Source organism: Lathyrus oleraceus, chromosome 3 (assembly GCF_024323335.1).
Source record: "Lathyrus oleraceus cultivar Zhongwan6 chromosome 3, CAAS_Psat_ZW6_1.0, whole genome shotgun sequence".
NCBI classification, from domain to species: domain Eukaryota; kingdom Viridiplantae; phylum Streptophyta; class Magnoliopsida; order Fabales; family Fabaceae; genus Lathyrus; species Lathyrus oleraceus.
The window spans coordinates 474,067,351-474,086,423 of NC_066581.1; the positions used below are offsets into that span (position 1 = coordinate 474,067,351).

The 19,073-nt window shown below is 42.0% G+C and overlaps 1 protein-coding gene across 1 annotated transcript; it reads left to right on the plus strand.

Annotated features, from left to right (window-relative positions):
- Positions 1–17,581: 17,581 nt before the first annotated feature.
- LOC127131708 (uncharacterized) lies at positions 17,582–18,694 on the plus strand. The gene is made up of 2 exons (XM_051060625.1): positions 17,582–18,472; positions 18,557–18,694. The coding sequence occupies exons 1-2, from the start codon at positions 17,582–17,584 to the stop codon at positions 18,692–18,694; spliced, it is 1,029 nt and encodes a 342-aa protein (XP_050916582.1).
- Positions 18,695–19,073: the final 379 nt, after the last annotated feature.

The following is a 19,073-nucleotide window of genomic DNA, read 5'->3' on the forward strand; positions in this document are numbered from 1 at the left end:
TTTCGGCCATAGATCTACCTTTACTAGTCTTCATATGCTTAGCTACACTAGGCTTTAAGTGATGAAGTAAGCTATCATCTTGATCATCAAACCTATCATCCTCTAGGTCAATCACATTGTTTGCAGAATCATGCTTCTCAGAATGGGAAGCATTGGCAATTGTAGATGCCACAAATTTTCTTTTACCAGACACGGTTTGCCCTAGAGAGCACAAACCTTCAGCATCCATGTCCTTCTCAGATTTAGAGGAATCGTCATCCTTTTCACTATGAGGTTCAACCTCAGGAGAGGGGTACATTTTAGACAGGGGAGTAGAGACTCCCTTCACAGAATGCCCTTCATTAAGGATTCTAGTGACTAGGTTTCTTATGACACGATCAGTGTGATGCATATCTTCCTTAGAACTAGTGGCATGGGTTGAGCTAGAAGGGATACTAGAGTTGTTACCTTGATTTGGGCATGCAGAAGCTGATGTATCCATGGGATGGTTTAAATCAAGGGCTTCGCCTGGAATAATAGACAGAGGGACCACATCCAAAATCTCATCATCGAGAAAGTCCATGGAAGGAGTGTTATCCTTGTGAGTAGGCTTAGTAGTTTTTGAACCAGATGGAGTTTGATGTTGTGACATCTTAACGTTTCTGTGGAAAAATTTCAGTTTCCCTAGCAGAGGAGTTTGAGGAAGAAGCAGGGAGATGGAAATGTTGAAGTAGGTAGTGAGGTTGCATATGAAAAGGTAATAGATGGTATTTCAAAGACTAGGTGATGATTTACCATAAAGGGGGCGCTTTATTTTAAGAAAGCAGATAATAATTTGATTACCTTTTCCACTCCATATTAATTGCTACAAATTTTCATAAATACAAATCCCTAATTTCCCTCTTAGGAATTCAAATTGATTTGCATCCAAGGCCTTTGTAAAAATATCATCTAACTACATCTCAGTAGCAACATGCTTTAGGGCTACAATTTTATCCTCCACGAGTTCTCTAATAAAATGGTGACGGATATTAATATGTTTTGTCCTACTGTGCTGAATAGGATTCTTAGAAATGTTTATAGCACTCAGGTTGTCATAGTACAGTGTCATGACATCTTGCGTGACATTGTATTCAGTCAGCATTTGTTTCATTCACACCAGTTGAGAGCAACTACTTCCAGTTGCTATGTATTCAACTTCAACAGTGGATAGAGACACACAATTTTGTTTCTTACTAAACCATGATATTAAGTTGTTCCCCAAGAAGAAGCGTCCTTCTGATGTGCTTTTCCTATCATCAGCACTTCCAGCCCAATCAACACCACAATATCCAGACAACACAGATTCAGATCCATGAGTGTATAGCATCCCATAGTCACTAGTGCCATTGACATATTTCAGGATCCTTTTCACTCGGTTTATGTGACTCATCTTTGGTTCAACTTGATATCTAGCACATACACCTACAGCAAAAGCAATGTCAGGTCTGCTTGTTGTGAGATATAGCAGACTCTCTATCATGCTTATGTAGAGACTTTGATCCACACTAACACCATTTTCATCTTTAGACACTTTCAGATGAGTAGGAGCAGGTGTCCTTTGTGGCTTGCATTCTCCATGCCAAACTTCTTAATAATATTTTTGGCATATTTGCTTTGAGATAGAAAGATAGAATCTTCCATCTGCTTGACTTGTAGCCCAAGAAAATAGGTTAGTTCTCCAACAAGGCTCATTTCAAATTCAGACTGCTTTTGTTCAACAAAATGTAGAACCATCTTATTTGACATCCCACCAAACACAATATCATCCACATATATCTGAGCCACCATGAGCTTTCCTTCTTCATTTTTGACAAATAAAGTCTTATCAATGCCTCCCTTCCTGTATCCATTGTCAATGAGAAACACTATGAGTCTATCATACCAAGCTCTAGGAGCTTGTTTCAACCCATAGAGGGCTTTTCTCAACTTATACACATGCTTTGGAAGATTTGGGTCTGTGAACCCTTTAGGTTGTTCAACATACACTTCCTCATTTAAGTAGCCATTTAAGAAGGCATGTTTCACATCCATTTGGAACAGTTTAAACTTCAGAATACATGCCACTCCGAGCAATAATCTAATGGACTCCAGGCAAGCTACAGGGGCAAATGTTTCATCAAAGTCAACTCCTTCAACTTGAGTGTATCCTTGTGCTACCAATCTTGCTTTATTTTTAGTAACCACACCTTTTTCATCAGATTTATTCTTGTAAACCCACTTTGTTCCAATAACATTTATTCCTTCAGGTCTTGGAACCAATTCCCACACTTCATTTCTCTTGAATTGGCCTAACTCTTCCTGCATGGCATTGATCCAGAATTCATTAGTTAAGGCTTCTTTGACATTCTTGGGCTCAATCTTGGACACAAAACAGGCATGTGAGATCACTTCCCTTGATATAGTGGTGACCCCTTTATTTGGGTCTCCTATAATGAGATCTTTTGGATGATCCTTCTGAATTCTGATAGAGGGTCCCTTATTAATTTTATCAGCTTCAGGTTCAGCCTGAGTGGACTCACTCTCATTACTTTTGTCTAGGAGATCAGCTGGGGCATCATTCCGAGATGTTTCAACATCGTCTGTGACATCAGTCTCTTGATCATCAATAACAACATTAATAGATTCCATCATAACTTTTATTCTGGAATTAAAGACCCTAAATGCTATGTTGTTTGTTGAGTAACCCAGAAATATTCCTTCATCACTCTTGGGGTCCATTTTTCTTCTTTGTTCATGATCAGCCAGGATATAACATTTACTACCAAACACATGGAAGTATTTGACAGTAGGTCTTCTTCCCTTCCAGACTTCATATAAAGTGGTTGGGGTCCCTTTCTCCAAGGTTACTCTGTTGTGAACATAGCAGGCCGTGTTCATAGCTTCAGCCCAGAAGTGGTAAGGCAACTTCTTAGCATGAATCATAGCTCTAGCAGATTCTTGGAGAGTTCTATTTTTCCTTTCTACCGCACCATTTTGCTAAGGGGTAATGGGAGATGAGAACTCATGACCAATTCCTTCAGATGAACAGAATTCAGCAAATTTACTATTCTCAAATTCTTTCCCATGATCACTTCTGATTCTGATAACCTGACTCTCTCTTTCTCTTTGAAGTCTTAGGCAAAGATCTTTGAACACCTCAAACACATCAGATTATTCCCTTATAAAATTTACCCAAGTATATCTGGAGAAGTCGTCCACCACAACATAAGCATACCTTTTCCCACCAAGACTTTCCACCTGTATAAGTCCCATCAAGTCCATGTGGAGAAGTTCCAGCACTCTAGATGTGGTGTCATGTTTGATCTTCTGATGTGACATCTTTGTCTGCTTTCCAATCTGACACTCACCACAAACTCTTCCTTCATCAATCTTTAATTTTGGGATTCCTCTGACAGCTTCAACAGATATAATCCTCTTCATTCCTTTAAGATACAGATGACCCGGTTTTTGATGCCATAGTTTCACTTCTTCTTCTTTAGCTAGAGTACACATTGATGAATAACTAGTTTCTTGAGAGTTCCACATATAACAGTTGTCCTTAGACCTGACTCCTTTCCTGATCACCTCATTTTTTCCATTAGTAATCAAGCATTCAGTTTTTGTGAAGTTCACATTTAGACCTTGGTCACATAGTTGACTGATGCTGATCAGGTTTGTAGTCAATCCTTTAACAAGCAGCACATTATCAAGGTTAGGGACTCCAGGACGTTTAGCTTTCCAATCCCCTTAATTTCACCTTTTGCTCCATCACCAAAAGTCACATAGCTGGTGGCATGAGGTTGAAGGTCAATTAGCAGGTTTTTGCTTCTAATCATGTGTCTGGAGCATCCACTGTCAAAATACCAGTCTTCTTTGGCTGAAACTCTGAAGGAAGTGTGAGCTATCAAGTTAGTAGCACCAACCATAGGAACCCACTGTTTTCTGTTAACAAGGATGTGGTGTTTGGGTCTAGGTTGATGATGAGTAGGACTAGGATAGCCATACAACTTAAAGCAGAATGGTTTTATATGGCCAAATTTCCCTTAGTAATAACATCTCCATCTTTGGTGTTTTCCTTTATGTTGTCTTTCCTTGTGATGTTGAGACACCTGATGTGACATCTTTGGTTTGCTACCAGTGGGACTACACTCAGGAGAGGATTCATTGAACCCAAGGCCAGTCTTGTCTCCAGCCATCTTTCCAGTCTAGAGGATTTTGTCTAAGGTGTCAGATCCACAGTTTAGCATTCTGACATACTTTGTCATCTCATCCAGTTTGGAGTTCAGAAACACGACTTTGATCTTCATCTTAGAAATGGTTTCTAAGTGTTCTATCTTCTCATCCTCTAGTTGGGTTATCAATTTCTTCTGATTCTCCACTTGTTGACACACTTCTTCACTTCTGTAACACAACTTCCTGTAGGTAGTAGCTAATTCATCAAAGGTTACTTCATCATCACTTGAGTCTTTATCAGAACCCCATCTTCCAGTCAAGGCAGTCACAAGGTTGGCAGACTCTCCTTCTGTTTCACTTTCATCAGACCAAGTAACAACAAGACTCTTCTTCTGTTTCTTGAGGTAGGTCCCACATTCAGCTCTAATAAGTCCATACCCTTCACATTCATGGCATTGAATTCCTTTGCCCTGTTTGGATTTTTCCTCAGATTTTGTTCTTCTTCCAGCATCATTGGACCTACTGATGTCAAATGAGTTGTTCTTAACATTAGACTTTGACCTTACATCCATCCTCTTCAGGAGTTTGTTGAATTGTCTCCCCAGTAATGCTACATCATTTGCCATATCTTCATCAGTATCCTGACTACTGTCTTCCTCTTTCTCTTCATGGTTTGACATAAAGGATATGCTTTTGACTTTCTTTTCAGATCCATCACTCATTTCCAACTCGAATGTTTGGAGGGATCCAATTAGCTCATCCACTCTCATATTGCAGATATCTTGAGATTCTTCTATGGCTGTCACTTTCATGGAAAATCTCTTGGGAAGTGACCTGAGAATTTTCCTCACAAGCTTTTCATCTGACATCTTCTTACCCAGGGCTCCTGAGGCATTAGCAATTTCAAGGATATTCATATGGAAGTCATGAATACTTTCATCCTCTTTCATCCTCAAATTCTCAAACTTAGTAGTAAGCTGCTGCAATCTAGACATATTCACTCTAGAGGTACCTTCATGAGTGGTTTTGAGAATATTCCAAGCATCTTTAGCCACCTCGCAGTTGTTCACCAATCTGAAGATGTTCTTATCAACCCCATTGAATATAACATTCAATGTTTTAGATTTTCCAAGAGCCAGTTCATCCTCCTCCTTGGTCCATTCTTCCTCAGCCTTCTTATCAGTTGTAACTTCTCCTTCCTTAGTAATGAAGGGATGTTTCCAGCCTGTTAGAACAACCTCCCAAGCTTTATTATCCAAAGATTTCAAGAAGGCTATCATTCGAGGTTTCCAATAGTCATAGTTAGATCCATCCAGAATTTGTGGTCTGTGTACAGATCCTCTGTCTCTATCCATAGTACCAGAAAGTAACGTCCTAAGATCTCACCCAGAACCAGAGCAGGATGCCTGCTCTGATACCAACTGAAATTCTGGTATCAAATATGAGATGTCAAAGGTAATGTCACGACACTAATATCTGAACAACAACTAAAATATAAATAGGATAAAAGACAAAGAAATAATAGAACAAGTGATACAAGCAATTGTTAACCCAGTTCGGTGCAAACTCACCTACATCTGGGGGCTACCAAGCCAGGAAGGAAATCCACTAAACAGAATTAGTTCAAAGACTCTTAGTAAACAACTTCAAGTTACAGTCTTTTCACCTAATCTCTACCCGTGTGACTTCTATCCAAGAACTCTTAGATATGAGACCCTACTCACTCCCCCTCAATCACAACAATGATATAAAAACAAATATCACAAAGAAAGAAGACACTCTTCAAGAACACATACTTGATCTTGCTTAAAAGCTTCAACCAAGTAAACACACACTCATGCTTCAAATCTTAGAGTGGACAAATTACAACACAAAAGTCAGTCCAATTCAATCATCAATAAGATGAACGAATGGCTCACAATACATAAGCTCACACAAGACTAAAACCTTATAACTCTCTCACTATTTCGTTCGTTTTTATTGTGTGTTAAAACCAGGTTTTACATGGCCTTTAAATAGAAGCTTTTGAATGGGCCTGGGCATCATGAAACCCTAAATCTATTTTCCTTGCGTATCTTCTTATTAACGACATCTAATCATCCCTTATTGGAAAATAGATCATTTTGGTTTTAAAGCAAATTACTCCTTGAATAGTGCATTCAATCTCCACAGAATCACACACAAATTTGCATGAAAAGCGCAATCTTAAGATACATAACATTCAGACTGAATATTCTGTATACACATGTCTTAACATCGGGTCTGACATCTTAGCTAAATCTTGCACAACCATATTTAAACATCCTGTAGGAAACTGATATCACATGTCAAGACAACACGCGTGACAACTTGTGATAACTCTGGTTTTACCAAAATTGATGCCAACACATAGAACCAACAACTTCTAACTTAGAATTTTCAATCAATTTTAATAAATCAAAGCATGATCCCTTAGGATAATTCCTAACAATTACTAACTTCAATAAGATCCAAACTTAGTTCCCTAAAAACAAAACAAAACCCGTGATTAAATTGATCAAAAGCAATTTTGATTAATTAAATCCTTTGGACTTGTATAATCCCACAGTCTAAATTGAGTGACCAAAAGACCCTTGGTCACTTAATAAGACTTTTCTTCCAAGCTGTGGAGCTCAAGGTCTCAACTCAAGATCTTCAAGCAAGGCATCCTCAGTCACACCAAGCAGCGGATTATACAAGACAAATCAAAGGTCAACACTTGGTAAATATGATTCAAATTCTACGAAACGAGCATTAAGTAATAAGGAATGATGAGAGGGAGTCTCTCTTATCCTTTTCTAGAGCGACTTTGCGTATGGGGCGTATGCCCCCAATATTCAAAGCGTTCGCCCTTATTCATAGACTTTAGTACAATACGGATCGATTAAACTACCAAGTCTTCTTCATACAAGTTCAACATCAACACAAGGATCAACGACAAAGGTTCTTCCCCAACAACTTGTCAGTCAAGAGAAGCATCATGCGCTTCGAGTCTTAAGTAATGAGGAATGATGAGAGGGAGTCTGTCCTACCCTTGTCTAGAGCGACTTTGCGTATGGGGCGTATGCCCTAAATATTCAAAGCTTTCGCCCTTATTCATAGACTTTAGTGTGATTCCTATCAATCGACTGTCAAATCTCTTATCACTTCACTCGCCATTCCATTCTAATCAATTCAATCTCAATCATCCATTTCTTCTTGCCTCCAATCAATTTCTATTCAGCCCTAGTGGGCTGAATACGAAAGCTATGATTTCCTTATTGCACTATAAGGGTACGTAGGCAGAAGAACCCAGTTTCTTCACGAGCTATCTTATTTATCAATCTACCTTCTCTAATCCATGGATCACTCTCCATTCACTCAACCAATACCATCTTTTTGAGATCAATCATAATTCTCCTTGGACTCCTTGTCTATCCTTTTAAGACGTCCTGATGACAGTCTATCTCTTCAATCCAGAGTTGTTTGGCTCTTATCACAAACATTTAATTCATTCTTTTTCGGCTAACACGCCACTTTGCTTTTCGATTAAGAGTCTATCCTTCTCTTGGATCCAAGATACTATCCTGAGTTGATCTCGAATCGCCAATTCCCCAGCAAGTGATACACTAATCCTTGCATTGCAGTTATCCCTTGACTTAGTGTTTGTCTTATGAGTCCCTGTTGCTTAGATAAATATCTCTCTCTCTATTCTCGTAGTTCCAAACTACGATTGCTCTGATTTTCTCATTTCACAATGAGAATACGTAGGCACGAGGATGCGAATCCTTGGCGAGCATACTCCTAATTATTTCTCCTTTCGCCTTAGGGAACCATTCATATCTTTCACTATTCATTACCTACCTGCGATCATAAATTGCTCACCCAGTGGCATATCCGTCTTTTTGACATCGAAATATACCGTCTTTGGAATTCCATATACACCCTTTTAGGACGTCTAACGAATAGTCCGCATTTCATGCCTAGAGTTGTTTGGCTCTCATCCCAAACATTTAATTCTTTCTTTTTTAGCCAAAACCTTACAATGGCGGCCTGCTAGTCCACGTATCAGTTAACGTTGTTTCCGTCTATGGTAGAAATCTCACTTATCTTATGGATTCCAATACGCTTTCACTTTTCGATTTCAAACAATACTTATTCAGTCACTTGTTACCAAGTTCTTCTATTTTGTGACTTCGGTCACTTCATTCCGTTCATCCCATGATACACTCGTATTCTACCTTCATTCACTCCACGTGATATACTTATTCTTTGAGCCAAATACATTATACCTTTGTGCTCCATCTTGTACCTCCTTGTAAACCAAGAGTTGTTTGGCCCTTACCCCAAACACCCAATTCCTCTCTTTTCGGTTGTTCCAGTACAGTGATATAAGTGCTATACACCCTCACTTGTCGGTTCATACCTGTTCACTCCTGGGTTCACGTTTTCACCCTCTTTTGGAGCTCAAATCACACTATTATTTGGCTTAAATCGTACCTTATATCACATTTCTTTCCACCACTTGCCTCTAGTTCCTTGAACTACGAAGCTCTGAATTCCTCATTGCACTATGAGGATACGTAGGCATGAGGGCCCTAATCCTCACCGAGCACTCTATCTATTTCCTTTCCTTTCCCCTTATTCTTTTGCGAGTAATCTTTAGATATCACACCTATTCGAGCGAGACCAATCAAAACGGTTCCCGTGGAGTACCATGGATGTTTGGGGTGCTAATACCTTCCCCTTGCATAACCGACTTCCTTACCCAGTATATCTCTTTCCCCCGGGTTTTATCGATGTTTTCCCTTCCCTTTGGGGGATAAATAAAGTTTGATGGCGACTCTGTTATATGTTCGAGCGTGTGATACGTTCGGGTATATTTCCTCTAGCTTCTGCTAGCGACTCTACTGGGGATACTTCACTACTTGGAGTACTTCCTAGTCGCTAAAAGGAGTCGAGCCTAGTTTAGGTTGTTTCCTCGCTAGTTTATAGGTGTTCGTCTTTATTCCTTACTCACTTTATATTATTTGCTATTTACTTTATTATTGCATTCTGGAATCCTGGATATCTGTATGTGTTGTTGTTTGGGTTGGGTTGGTGATACACAAGAGAGAAGCTCTATACCCGAGATTGAGTACACACACAGGATAGTAACGTGACTAGAGTCGTGTTGGACCTCGATAGAGTTATTTCGCGATTATGGTTGACATGAGACGTCACACCTAGAGTAGATCCTTTTGGGAGCATCATTGTTCGACAAGTCATTCATCCCAGACAATGGCATCTCAAATTTGTCGTTGACTCTAGGGACCTTTTAGGACCACCCTTTTAGGATAGTACACACATGTGAGGGGATATGGGTCTCTCTTGCAGGAAACCAAGACTTTTCATACTCATGTTCTTATGTATACGTCGAACCTTTGAACCTGCAACTAACAGATTATGCAGTTTATCCAGAGCATGCCAAAATTCTGACTATATGATACCCTGCCATCATTGCATCGCATAACATCATTATATCATTACATTAACCATTACATGTTACATTTTCATTTTTCAGGGGCCTACCGTGCCAGTTGCTATTGCTAGTGCAGCCATGGATAAGACCGATCGAAGAAAAACCTATCAGTATAAATTGAGAGACTCCAAGGTCGATGAATTGAGAAAGCTCAGCGAGTGCCTTACTGAAGATTACCGAGTAGCCTTCAAGCAAGCCTATGGCAACCTATTGGGGGTTTTGTCTACTAAGGAGGATTCAGGGTTGATGTTCATGTTCGCACGGTTTTATGACCCCACTCTACACTGCTTCACGTTCTGGGACTTTCTCCTAGCTCCCACATTAGAGGAGTTCGCCCATCTACTACAGTTTCCAGTCAAAAACCAAGCTCCCTACATGATTGAGGAGGACTTCCTAGATTCCGCAGATATAGCTCAAGCCTTTTACATGAAGAAGGATCTAGTCGAATCCACTCTCCGAATAAAGGGTAACACGCAGGGCCTGCCGTCCAAATTTCTATTCGAGAACGCCACTATGTTTGCTGACAGTGGAAGTTGGGACGAATTTACGCCAGCTTTGCATTACTCATCTATGGATTGGTGTTATTCCCGAATGTTGAAGGCTTCGTTGACAAGACTGCCATCACCATATTCATCTCCCAGAACCCGGTTCCCACCTTACTAGCAGATGTATTCTTCTCCTTCCATTGGAGAAATATGAAGAAAGGGGGAACCATCAATTGATGTATTCCTCTGCTTCAGAAATGGATTGTGTCCCACCTCCTGAAGAAAGGGTCGTTCGTTGATAATATGGGTGATCTGAAATGGTCACTAAGGTTGATGTCATTAGATGCTAAGGACGTCGTCTGGTTTAGTCTCGAGTAAAGTTAATATTTTGATGTGGGGAGTTACCAAATGTTCCTCTCGTCAGTACAAAAGGGGGTTTGATAAACTATAATCCCGTTCTCTCATTACGTCAGTTGGGATATCCGCTCAAAGAGAATCCCGAAGATCGTCTGTTGGAAGAACTGTTGTTAGCTGAAGGGGTTGAGAGTCCAGAGCTGATGAAGAAAGTGAGCAGAGCATGGGGCAAAATACAGCGAGTGGGAAAGAAAGAGCTAGGCAAACAACTATGTATCGTGACTACTTCCTATGCTGATTGGGTGAAGTCAAAGGCCAAGATGATCAAACTGCCATACCCGTAGTAACCTTCCATGTGTATAAAAACTCCCAAGCCACCTGCCGCCGTCACTTATGAAGTGGATCGCCTTAAAGAAGTTATCAAGAAGTTGGAAAAAGAGAATGTCGGTCTCCGTTCCAGCCTAATAAAAGTCACCTCAGAAAATAACACCCTGAAGGCCAGTGTCAGTCAGAAAAGGGAAAGGTTCAACAAAGTAGATACTGATATCCAGATTGAGCAAAACAAAAGGAGAAAAGTGGAAGATGCTCTAAAAGGGTCTTTTGAAACCATTGCAAACAAGAAGAAAGAGTTAGCCGAAGCCCAATATCGAGCCTGCAAGCGAGAGATTGACTACCAAGGCCAAATCAAAACTCTACAAGACCTATTAGAGAAATCTCAGAAGGAGTTGAAGGACGAGAAAACCCACGCCAAGAAGCTGGAAGTAACCCTCGCACAACTCCAGAGTGACATCGGCAAAAGGTTTGAAGAGACACGATCTTTGAATCGCCAGGCCTATTGGAACTTGGAAGAAAGGAACCAGCTGCAAGAGTAAGCTACCCAATGGGAGATTCAGAGCCGTCACTTGCAAGTTCTCCTGGACCAGAAAGAAGAATTTTTGCAGGATATCCTGAGCGGACCGAGTCTTTCCTTGCTACACAACCTCATCAAGGATGCTCAGTATTGGACCGACAAACATGCCCGCTTGGCCGAATTTGCTAGCCAGTCACTCGAGGACCTTCCTGGGTTGTTGAAGAGAGCCTATGCTAACATGTTTCCTCACGACACCCCGAGGGCTGTTTTCCATTTCGTTTCTGTATGTAGGGTTGTCATGGAAAGGATCAAGTCTGATATCCATGCTAGTGCATCAAAATGACCTCGAGTTGTAATAATTTATACTGTTTGTCTTTCAAATAAATAAAAGAGATTTTGTTGAAATGCTTCTGTTATCTTATCCCTACTTGTTGTATGACTATGTATGCACACTGGCACATTGGCACCCTAGAAATAATATTTTTTCACCTGTCAACATGCATTTATTACATTCATAGCATCAAGCCGCCAGAAAACAAAATGCTTACACTTGCCGTTTTTCCGCAGCAACAACGACGAATCGTCATCAGTACTACACACACTCCAACAAGTTAAGAATCATGGCCGAATACGAAGCTGACAATGTTGCTGTTCGCGAATCCCTCGCCCAGGTGCAAGGTGAGATGAACCTGTTTAGGGGGAACATGGAGACTATTCTTGAAATTCTCCAATATCAGAGGAACCTTGCCTCTGCTGCTGCCAACGTCACCTATGTTGTTGGGGTGACCATTCCTGATGCTACTGCTGGAACTACCATCGACGCCCCGACGGAAACTGTTGTGCCCAACCCTGGGAGCCGTCAGACTATCCCCATGGACTCTGCTAGGCTTGTTGATGCCTACCCAGAGGGAATGCCCCCACACTTAGCTGCCAGTCTTTCTAGTGGGGGAGCTTTCTTCCCTCACCCGACTCTTGCTGTCACTACTGCTGCTGGAAATGTTGGTTTCCCGTGGGCTCTCCCAACTCTCCAAACTATTCCGATCGATGCTGCTGATCCAGATAACAACCTAGGTCAGGCTCCTGACGACCTCCCCCATGATGAAGAGGACTACTGAAGCCCGCACATCCACTTCTAGCTTTCCCACCAGACTGCTCAAGCTGCGAGCACCGGTCAGGTCCCAGCTTTTCCCTTTGGTTACCTTGGGCCAACCTCCATGCCCATGTTGGCATACCCTGCATCCTAGTACGTGCAGACAGGGGCACCTCAGGCCCCCAATGCTCATCCTGGAATGCAATATCTTCAGCCTGCTCATGCTGCTTAGACTGTGCCACCGGGTTTCTCCTACCCGCCTCAGATGTGGTTCACCCCAAACACGCCTGCACCGATCACTCTAGAAGCTTCTCGACCGGCCAATCAGGACGTTCCTTACATTGTTGATTCGGTCAGACCTGCAGATTACCAGCTCTTGGACGACATGATAAGGGCCATTAAGGGTTTCTCTTCCTTCGGCATAGATGCTCGGGACCTCTGCTTGGTCCCGAACGTGGTGCTACCTCAAAAATTCAAGGTGCATGACCTTCCCAAATACAAAGGCCTCAGCTGTCCCCGCAGTCACCTCACCATGTAATATAGGAAAATGGCCTCACACATTGATAATGATAACCTCTTGATCCATTGCTTCCAAGATAGCCTGGTTGGGGCCTCCTTGGATTGGTACATGAGTCTGGAGCGTTCAAAGATCCGGTTGTGGAGGGACCTCTCAGAGGCATTCTTGAAACAATATAAGTACAACCTTGAAATGGCTCCGACAAGGCTTCAATTACAGAATCAGTCGCAAAGATCTAATGAAACCTTCAAGGAATATGCTCAATATTGGTGCAAAATGGCGTCTAGGGTTCGGCCATCATTATCTCACAATGAATTGGTGGACATCTTCATGGGTACACTACAAGGGTTGTATTTTGAAAAGATGATTGGCAGTTCATCGACAAATTTTTCTTACATGGTAACCATTGGGGAACGTGTTGACAGTGGGCTGAAATCAGGGAAAATCACAGACACGACCGCACAGCAGACAACTAACAAGAGACCGCATGGGGGCTTCGCTAAAAAGAAGGAGGGGGAAGCGAACGCTGTAACGGCGAGGGCTCACCCCCGATATCAATTTCCGACAGCCCCTATGCCATATTACCCGTATTCGTATGTCGCCGCAACTCAATACCAGCAACCACCTTTCTAGTATCAACCGCAGAAAGGCAATCAACAACCAACACCTACTCAGAAAAATCCAAACCAACAATATAATAGCGATAACAAAGGGCAAAACTGAGGTCAGAATAATAGAGGCAACTTTGGTAATCGTCCCTAGTTTGATAAGATCCTGGTGCCATATGTAGAGTTAGTACCGTATCTGATCCATGTGGGAGCTATTGTACCGAGGGAATTACCGACAGCTTCTCCTCCTTTCAATAGCAGTCATAATCCTAATGCCACATGCGCTTACCATGAAAGGTATATAGGACATTCCACAGAAGAATTTTGGACCCTCAAAAAGAGGATCCAAGAGTTAATTGACCAAGAGATTCTGTCATTTTCCGAAGAAAAACCGAACGTGAATACAAATCCTTTGCCAAATCATAGCGGTGCGGTAGTCCACGCCGTGATTGAAGAGGAAAGTACCGAAGTTATACTGAGGGTTGAAGAAGTAAAGACTCCGATGTCCATTGTATTGCAAAGGCTTGAACAATTTGGGTTTCTAGAAGGGGTACATGAGGATTGCACAATATGCGAGATTGATCCAGATAATTGTGAGCAGTTAAAAGGGTGTGTGCAAGGGCTGATGGATCAAGGGTTAATACATTTCTCCAAATCTCAAGTAGCAGAAGAGGTGGAAGTAATCGAACCAATAACAATAGTATACAGGAAAAAGAAAGTTGAAGCTCCCCCCAGGAGGATTCAGTCGATTCATTTCCGTGTTCCAACTCCGTTCCCGTATCAGAATACTAAGGCAGTGCCTTAGAATTATGAGACCACCGCGTATTTGGGAGGAAAAGAAATCTGCATTCCTGACATAGAAATTGTCAACATTGCTGGAACGGGAGGCATGAGTCAAAGAGGCCGTGTATTTGCTCCTAAATACACTCCTAGGGTGTCTCCAACACCCACAATTATCCCGCCTAAGGAGAAGGTCATCCCTGCTCCGACTCCATAGGCAGGGACGACTGTACCGGCCACTCCGATCGTGACAACTGCTCTGGTGTTGACGAAGGTTTTTGACAATAATAAAGCTGCCGAGGCCGAAACATCCAAGGATAAAGAGCCGATGGTTGAGAAAGAACAGTCTGAAGATCACAAGAAGAGTATCACCTTTGAGGAAAGTCAGAAATTCCTCAAGCTGATCAAGAAGAGTGACTTCAAGATTATTGACCAGTTGAACCAAACGCCCTCCAAAATATCAATTTTATCTTTGCTATTGAGTTCTGAGGCTTATCACAAAGCATTGCTGAAAGTTCTAAATACCGCTCACATGATGCAAGATATCACAGTCGATCAATTTGACGACGTGGTTGTCAATATCACTACCACTAGGTATCTGGGATTTAATGAAGTAGAGTTACCTCCTGAGGGAAAGGCCCGCAACAAGGAACTACATATTTCGGTCACATGTACTGACTCTCTCTTATCCCGAGTCCTCGTTGATATTGGATTTTCGCTTAACATACTTCCAAAGTCTACGTTAAGCCGATTACAATTTAAGGGGCCCGAAATGAGGACCAGTGCATTGATCGTTAGAGCTTTCGATGGTTCCCGAAGGCAGGTAATTGGGGAGGTCGATTTTCCTATCTATGTTGGACCCCACCAATTCGACATCACATTCCAAGTCATAGACATTAACCCAGCCTACAGTTGTCTGTTGGGTAGACCATGGATTGATGCCGCTGGGGCAGTCACTTCTAGATTACACCAGAAACTGAAATACTTGATAGACGACAAACTGGTAATTGCATGTGGGGAAGAAGATTTGTTGGTCAGTGAACTCTCCTCCTTCAGATATGTTGAAACAGATGCGGGGATCGTCGAGGTTCCGCTCCACTGTCTATAGTTTGAAGATGTCAGTTCCGCCACAACCAACAACAATCAATCATCTGCTATCATCATATCCTCAGCAAAGAGTGCCAAGAAGACATTGGAAAAGGCCCGCTTCCCGGTTGGGGTGAGATTGTCAATGTGGCAGAAAAGCGTGACAAGTATGGTATCGGTTATCACCCGACAACACGCAAGGTGAACCCGAAGAAAAAGCAATTCAACCCGGTCAAGTTCAGCAGCGCCGACTATCAAAGTGAGCATACCGTGGCAGTCATTGGAGAGTCCAGTGGCAATAAGCCAGGGGCACCCAGATTTGTTCGCAGATGTCCTCCAGGATTCAAGCTTCCCAACTGGACAGCCATCGTGATCCCTATGGTGTACTCGGAAAAAATGTAATGCATTTTGTTTTCTCCATCCCTCGTCCTCGTCTGAGACGAGAGGATAGCTTGTAAGGGCCGCCATGTTTAAAAGTATTATGTGAATAAATAGAAAGTACTTTTTGCATACAAAACTTTTGTTCGCTTTCTTTCAGTTATTTTCCTTTTTCACTAAAAACAACGAAATGACAAAAGATTTCTATTTGTTTCTTCTTTTCCCACTTGTTTTAAAAAAAATACTAAAATAAGCTCATCATATGCAGAGCAAATAAAACCATTGATTACGACACAGATAAAATCAACTATGAATCTGGACTTCCAATCAACCAAGCTGAAGGCGATAGTGAGGAAGATTGCGAATTACCAGCTGAACTAGCACGACTCCTTGAGCACGAAGAGAAAGAGATTAAGCCATACAAAGAACCAGTGGATGTCATTAACTTGGGTTCTGAAACTGACAAAAAAGAGGTAAAAGTTTGGGCATCCCTTGCCGAGCATGTACACTCCGAGTTGGTAAAATTGTTGCGTGAATATGTTGACGTCTTCGCTTGGTTGTATCAAGATATGCTAGGGTTAGACACCAACATTGTTGAACATCACTTACCACTCAAGCCTGAATGTCCTCCGGTCAAGCAGAAGCTCAAAAGGACCAGACCCGATATGGCACTGAAGATCAAGGGAGAGGTTAAGAAGCGGCTAGATGCTGGCTTCTTAGCCATTTTTGAGTATCCGTAGTGGGTTGCTAATATCGTTCCAGTTCCGAAGAAGGATGGTAAAGTTAAAATGTGTGTAGACTATCGAGATCTCAATAGAGCGAGCCCAAAGGATGACTTCCCTTTGCCTCATATTGATGTTTTGGTTGACAACACAACTCACTTCTCCGTCTTTTCTTTCATGGATAAGTTCTCCGAGTATAATCAGATAAAGATGTCACCAGACGACATGGAGAAGACAACTTTTATCATGCCTTGGGGAACTTACTGCTACAAAGTCATGCCATTCGGCTTGAAGAACGCAGGGGCAACATATCAGCGTGCCATGGTAACACTCTTTCACGACATGATTCATGAAGAGATCGAGGTTTACGTGGACGACATGATTGCCAAATCTAGGACTGAGGAAGATCACCTGGTAAATCTGAGAAAGTTGTTTGTCAGACTCCAAAAGTTTAAACTGCGTCTGAATCCGGCTAAATGTACTTTTGGGGTCCGATCAGGTAAACTTTTGGGTTTCATAGTCAGTCAGAAGGGTATCGAGGTTGATCCCGGCAAAGTTCGAGCCATCCAAGATATGCCAGCTCCCCGAACAGAAAAAGAAGTTTGAGGCTTCCTTGGGCGACTTAATTACATCTCTAGATTCATATCTCACTTGACGGCTACCTGCAAACCGATATTCAAATTGTTGAGAAATAACCAATCGATTGTATGGAACAATGATTGCCAAGCGGCATTTGATAAAATAAAAAAGTACTTGCAAGAACCACCAATCTTGATACCACCGGTTGCTGGTAGGCCACTCATTATGTACCTCACAGTACTTGATGAATCCATGGGTTGCATTTTGGGTCAACACGACGACAGAGGCAATAAAGAACATGATATCTACTACCTCAGCAAGAAATTCACTGAATGTGAGACCCGATACTCGCTTTTAGAGAAGACTTGTTGTGCTTTGACTTGGGTTGCTCGACGCCTGAGACAATATATGATTTTCCACACTACTTTATTGATATCCAAGATGGATCCAATAAAGTATATATTCGAAAAGCCTGCTGTTACTGGTAGAATCTCCCGGTGGGGAATGTTGTTAACCGAGTATGATATACAGTATGTGACCCAGAAAGCAATAAAAGGGAGCATTTTGTCTGACTATCTCTCCCACCTTCCCGTCGAAGGGTACCAACCGTTGAGGTTTGACTTTCCAGATGAAGACATCATGTTTATCAGAGACTTCACTATGCCAGGCTTCGAGGTAAGCCCTGAGGAAGGCCCCAAACCAGGATTGCGATGGATGCTCGTGTTCGACGGTGCTTCCAATGCTCGAGGTCATGGTATAGGTGTTCTTATAACTTCTCCAACTAGTTTCCACCTTCCCTTTACCGCTAGATTGTGTTTTCACCGCACCAACAACATGGCAGAATATGAAGCATGTATTTACGGTTTAGAGGAGGCAATCGATTTGAGAATCAAGATTCTTGAGGTATTCGGTGATTCAGCTCCGGTAATTAGTCAGGTGAAAGGCGATTGGGAGACTCGAGATAGCAAGTTGATACCCTATAAAGAGCATATCAGAAAACTGACACCCTATTTTGATGAAATCTCCTTTCACCATATTTCTAGGGAAGAAAATCAGTTAGCAGATGCTCTAGCCATGCTGGCATCTATGTTCAAAGTCAAATGGAAGAATGAAGCACCATCCATCCAGATTGACCACTTAGATGAGCCAACACATTGTCTAGCAATTGAGGCCGATCCTGACGATAAGCCTTGGTTCTATGACATCAAAACATTTCTTGAGAAACAACAATATCCCGAGGGTATATCCATTATCGATAAGAAAGCTCTGAGAAGACTCTCTTCCAAATTCTTCCTAAATGGTGATGTACTATACAAGAGGAATTATGATTCTGTACTGCTCAGATGCGTGGATAGACACGAGGCTAGTACAATCATAAAGTCCATACACGAGGGCTACAAGGGTGTACATGTGAAGGGTCCTTCTATGGCCAAGAAGATCCTCCAGGCTGGTTATTATTGGACGATAATGGAGGCTGATTGCTACAATTTTGTGAAACGGTCCATAAGTGCCAGATATATGGTGATAAGATCTTCGTGCCACCGACTCCGTTGAATGTCCTAACTTCCCCATGGCCCTTCTCTATGTGGGGCATCGATATGATAAAGCCTAAAGCTTCCAGTGGACATCGATTGATCCTAGTCGCTATTGATTACTTCACGAAATGGGTCGAAGCTGCTTCATATGCTAATGTCACTCGACAAGTGGTTACCCGGTTTATCAAGAGAGAGATAATTTTTCATTATGGGATACTTAGCAAGATCATCACTGACAACGCCAGTAACCTCAACAACACTATGATGAGGGAGTTGTGCGAAGAATTTAAGAACGAGCACTACAACTCTTCACCATACCGTCCCAAGATGAACGACGCTGTAGAAGCAGCTAACAAGAATATTAAAAGAATCGTCCAAAAGATGGTCAAGACATACAA

Bases quoted from the DNA above. Each gene is read 5' to 3' on its own strand.
- LOC127131708 (XM_051060625.1), top strand. From the start codon at position 17,582: ATGGATCCAATAAAGTATATATTCGAAAAGCCTGCTGTTACTGGTAGA. The intron at 18,473-18,556 runs GTACTGCTCAGA...GTACATGTGAAG, and splicing joins ACAAGAGGAATTATGATTCT to GGTCCTTCTATGGCCAAGAA.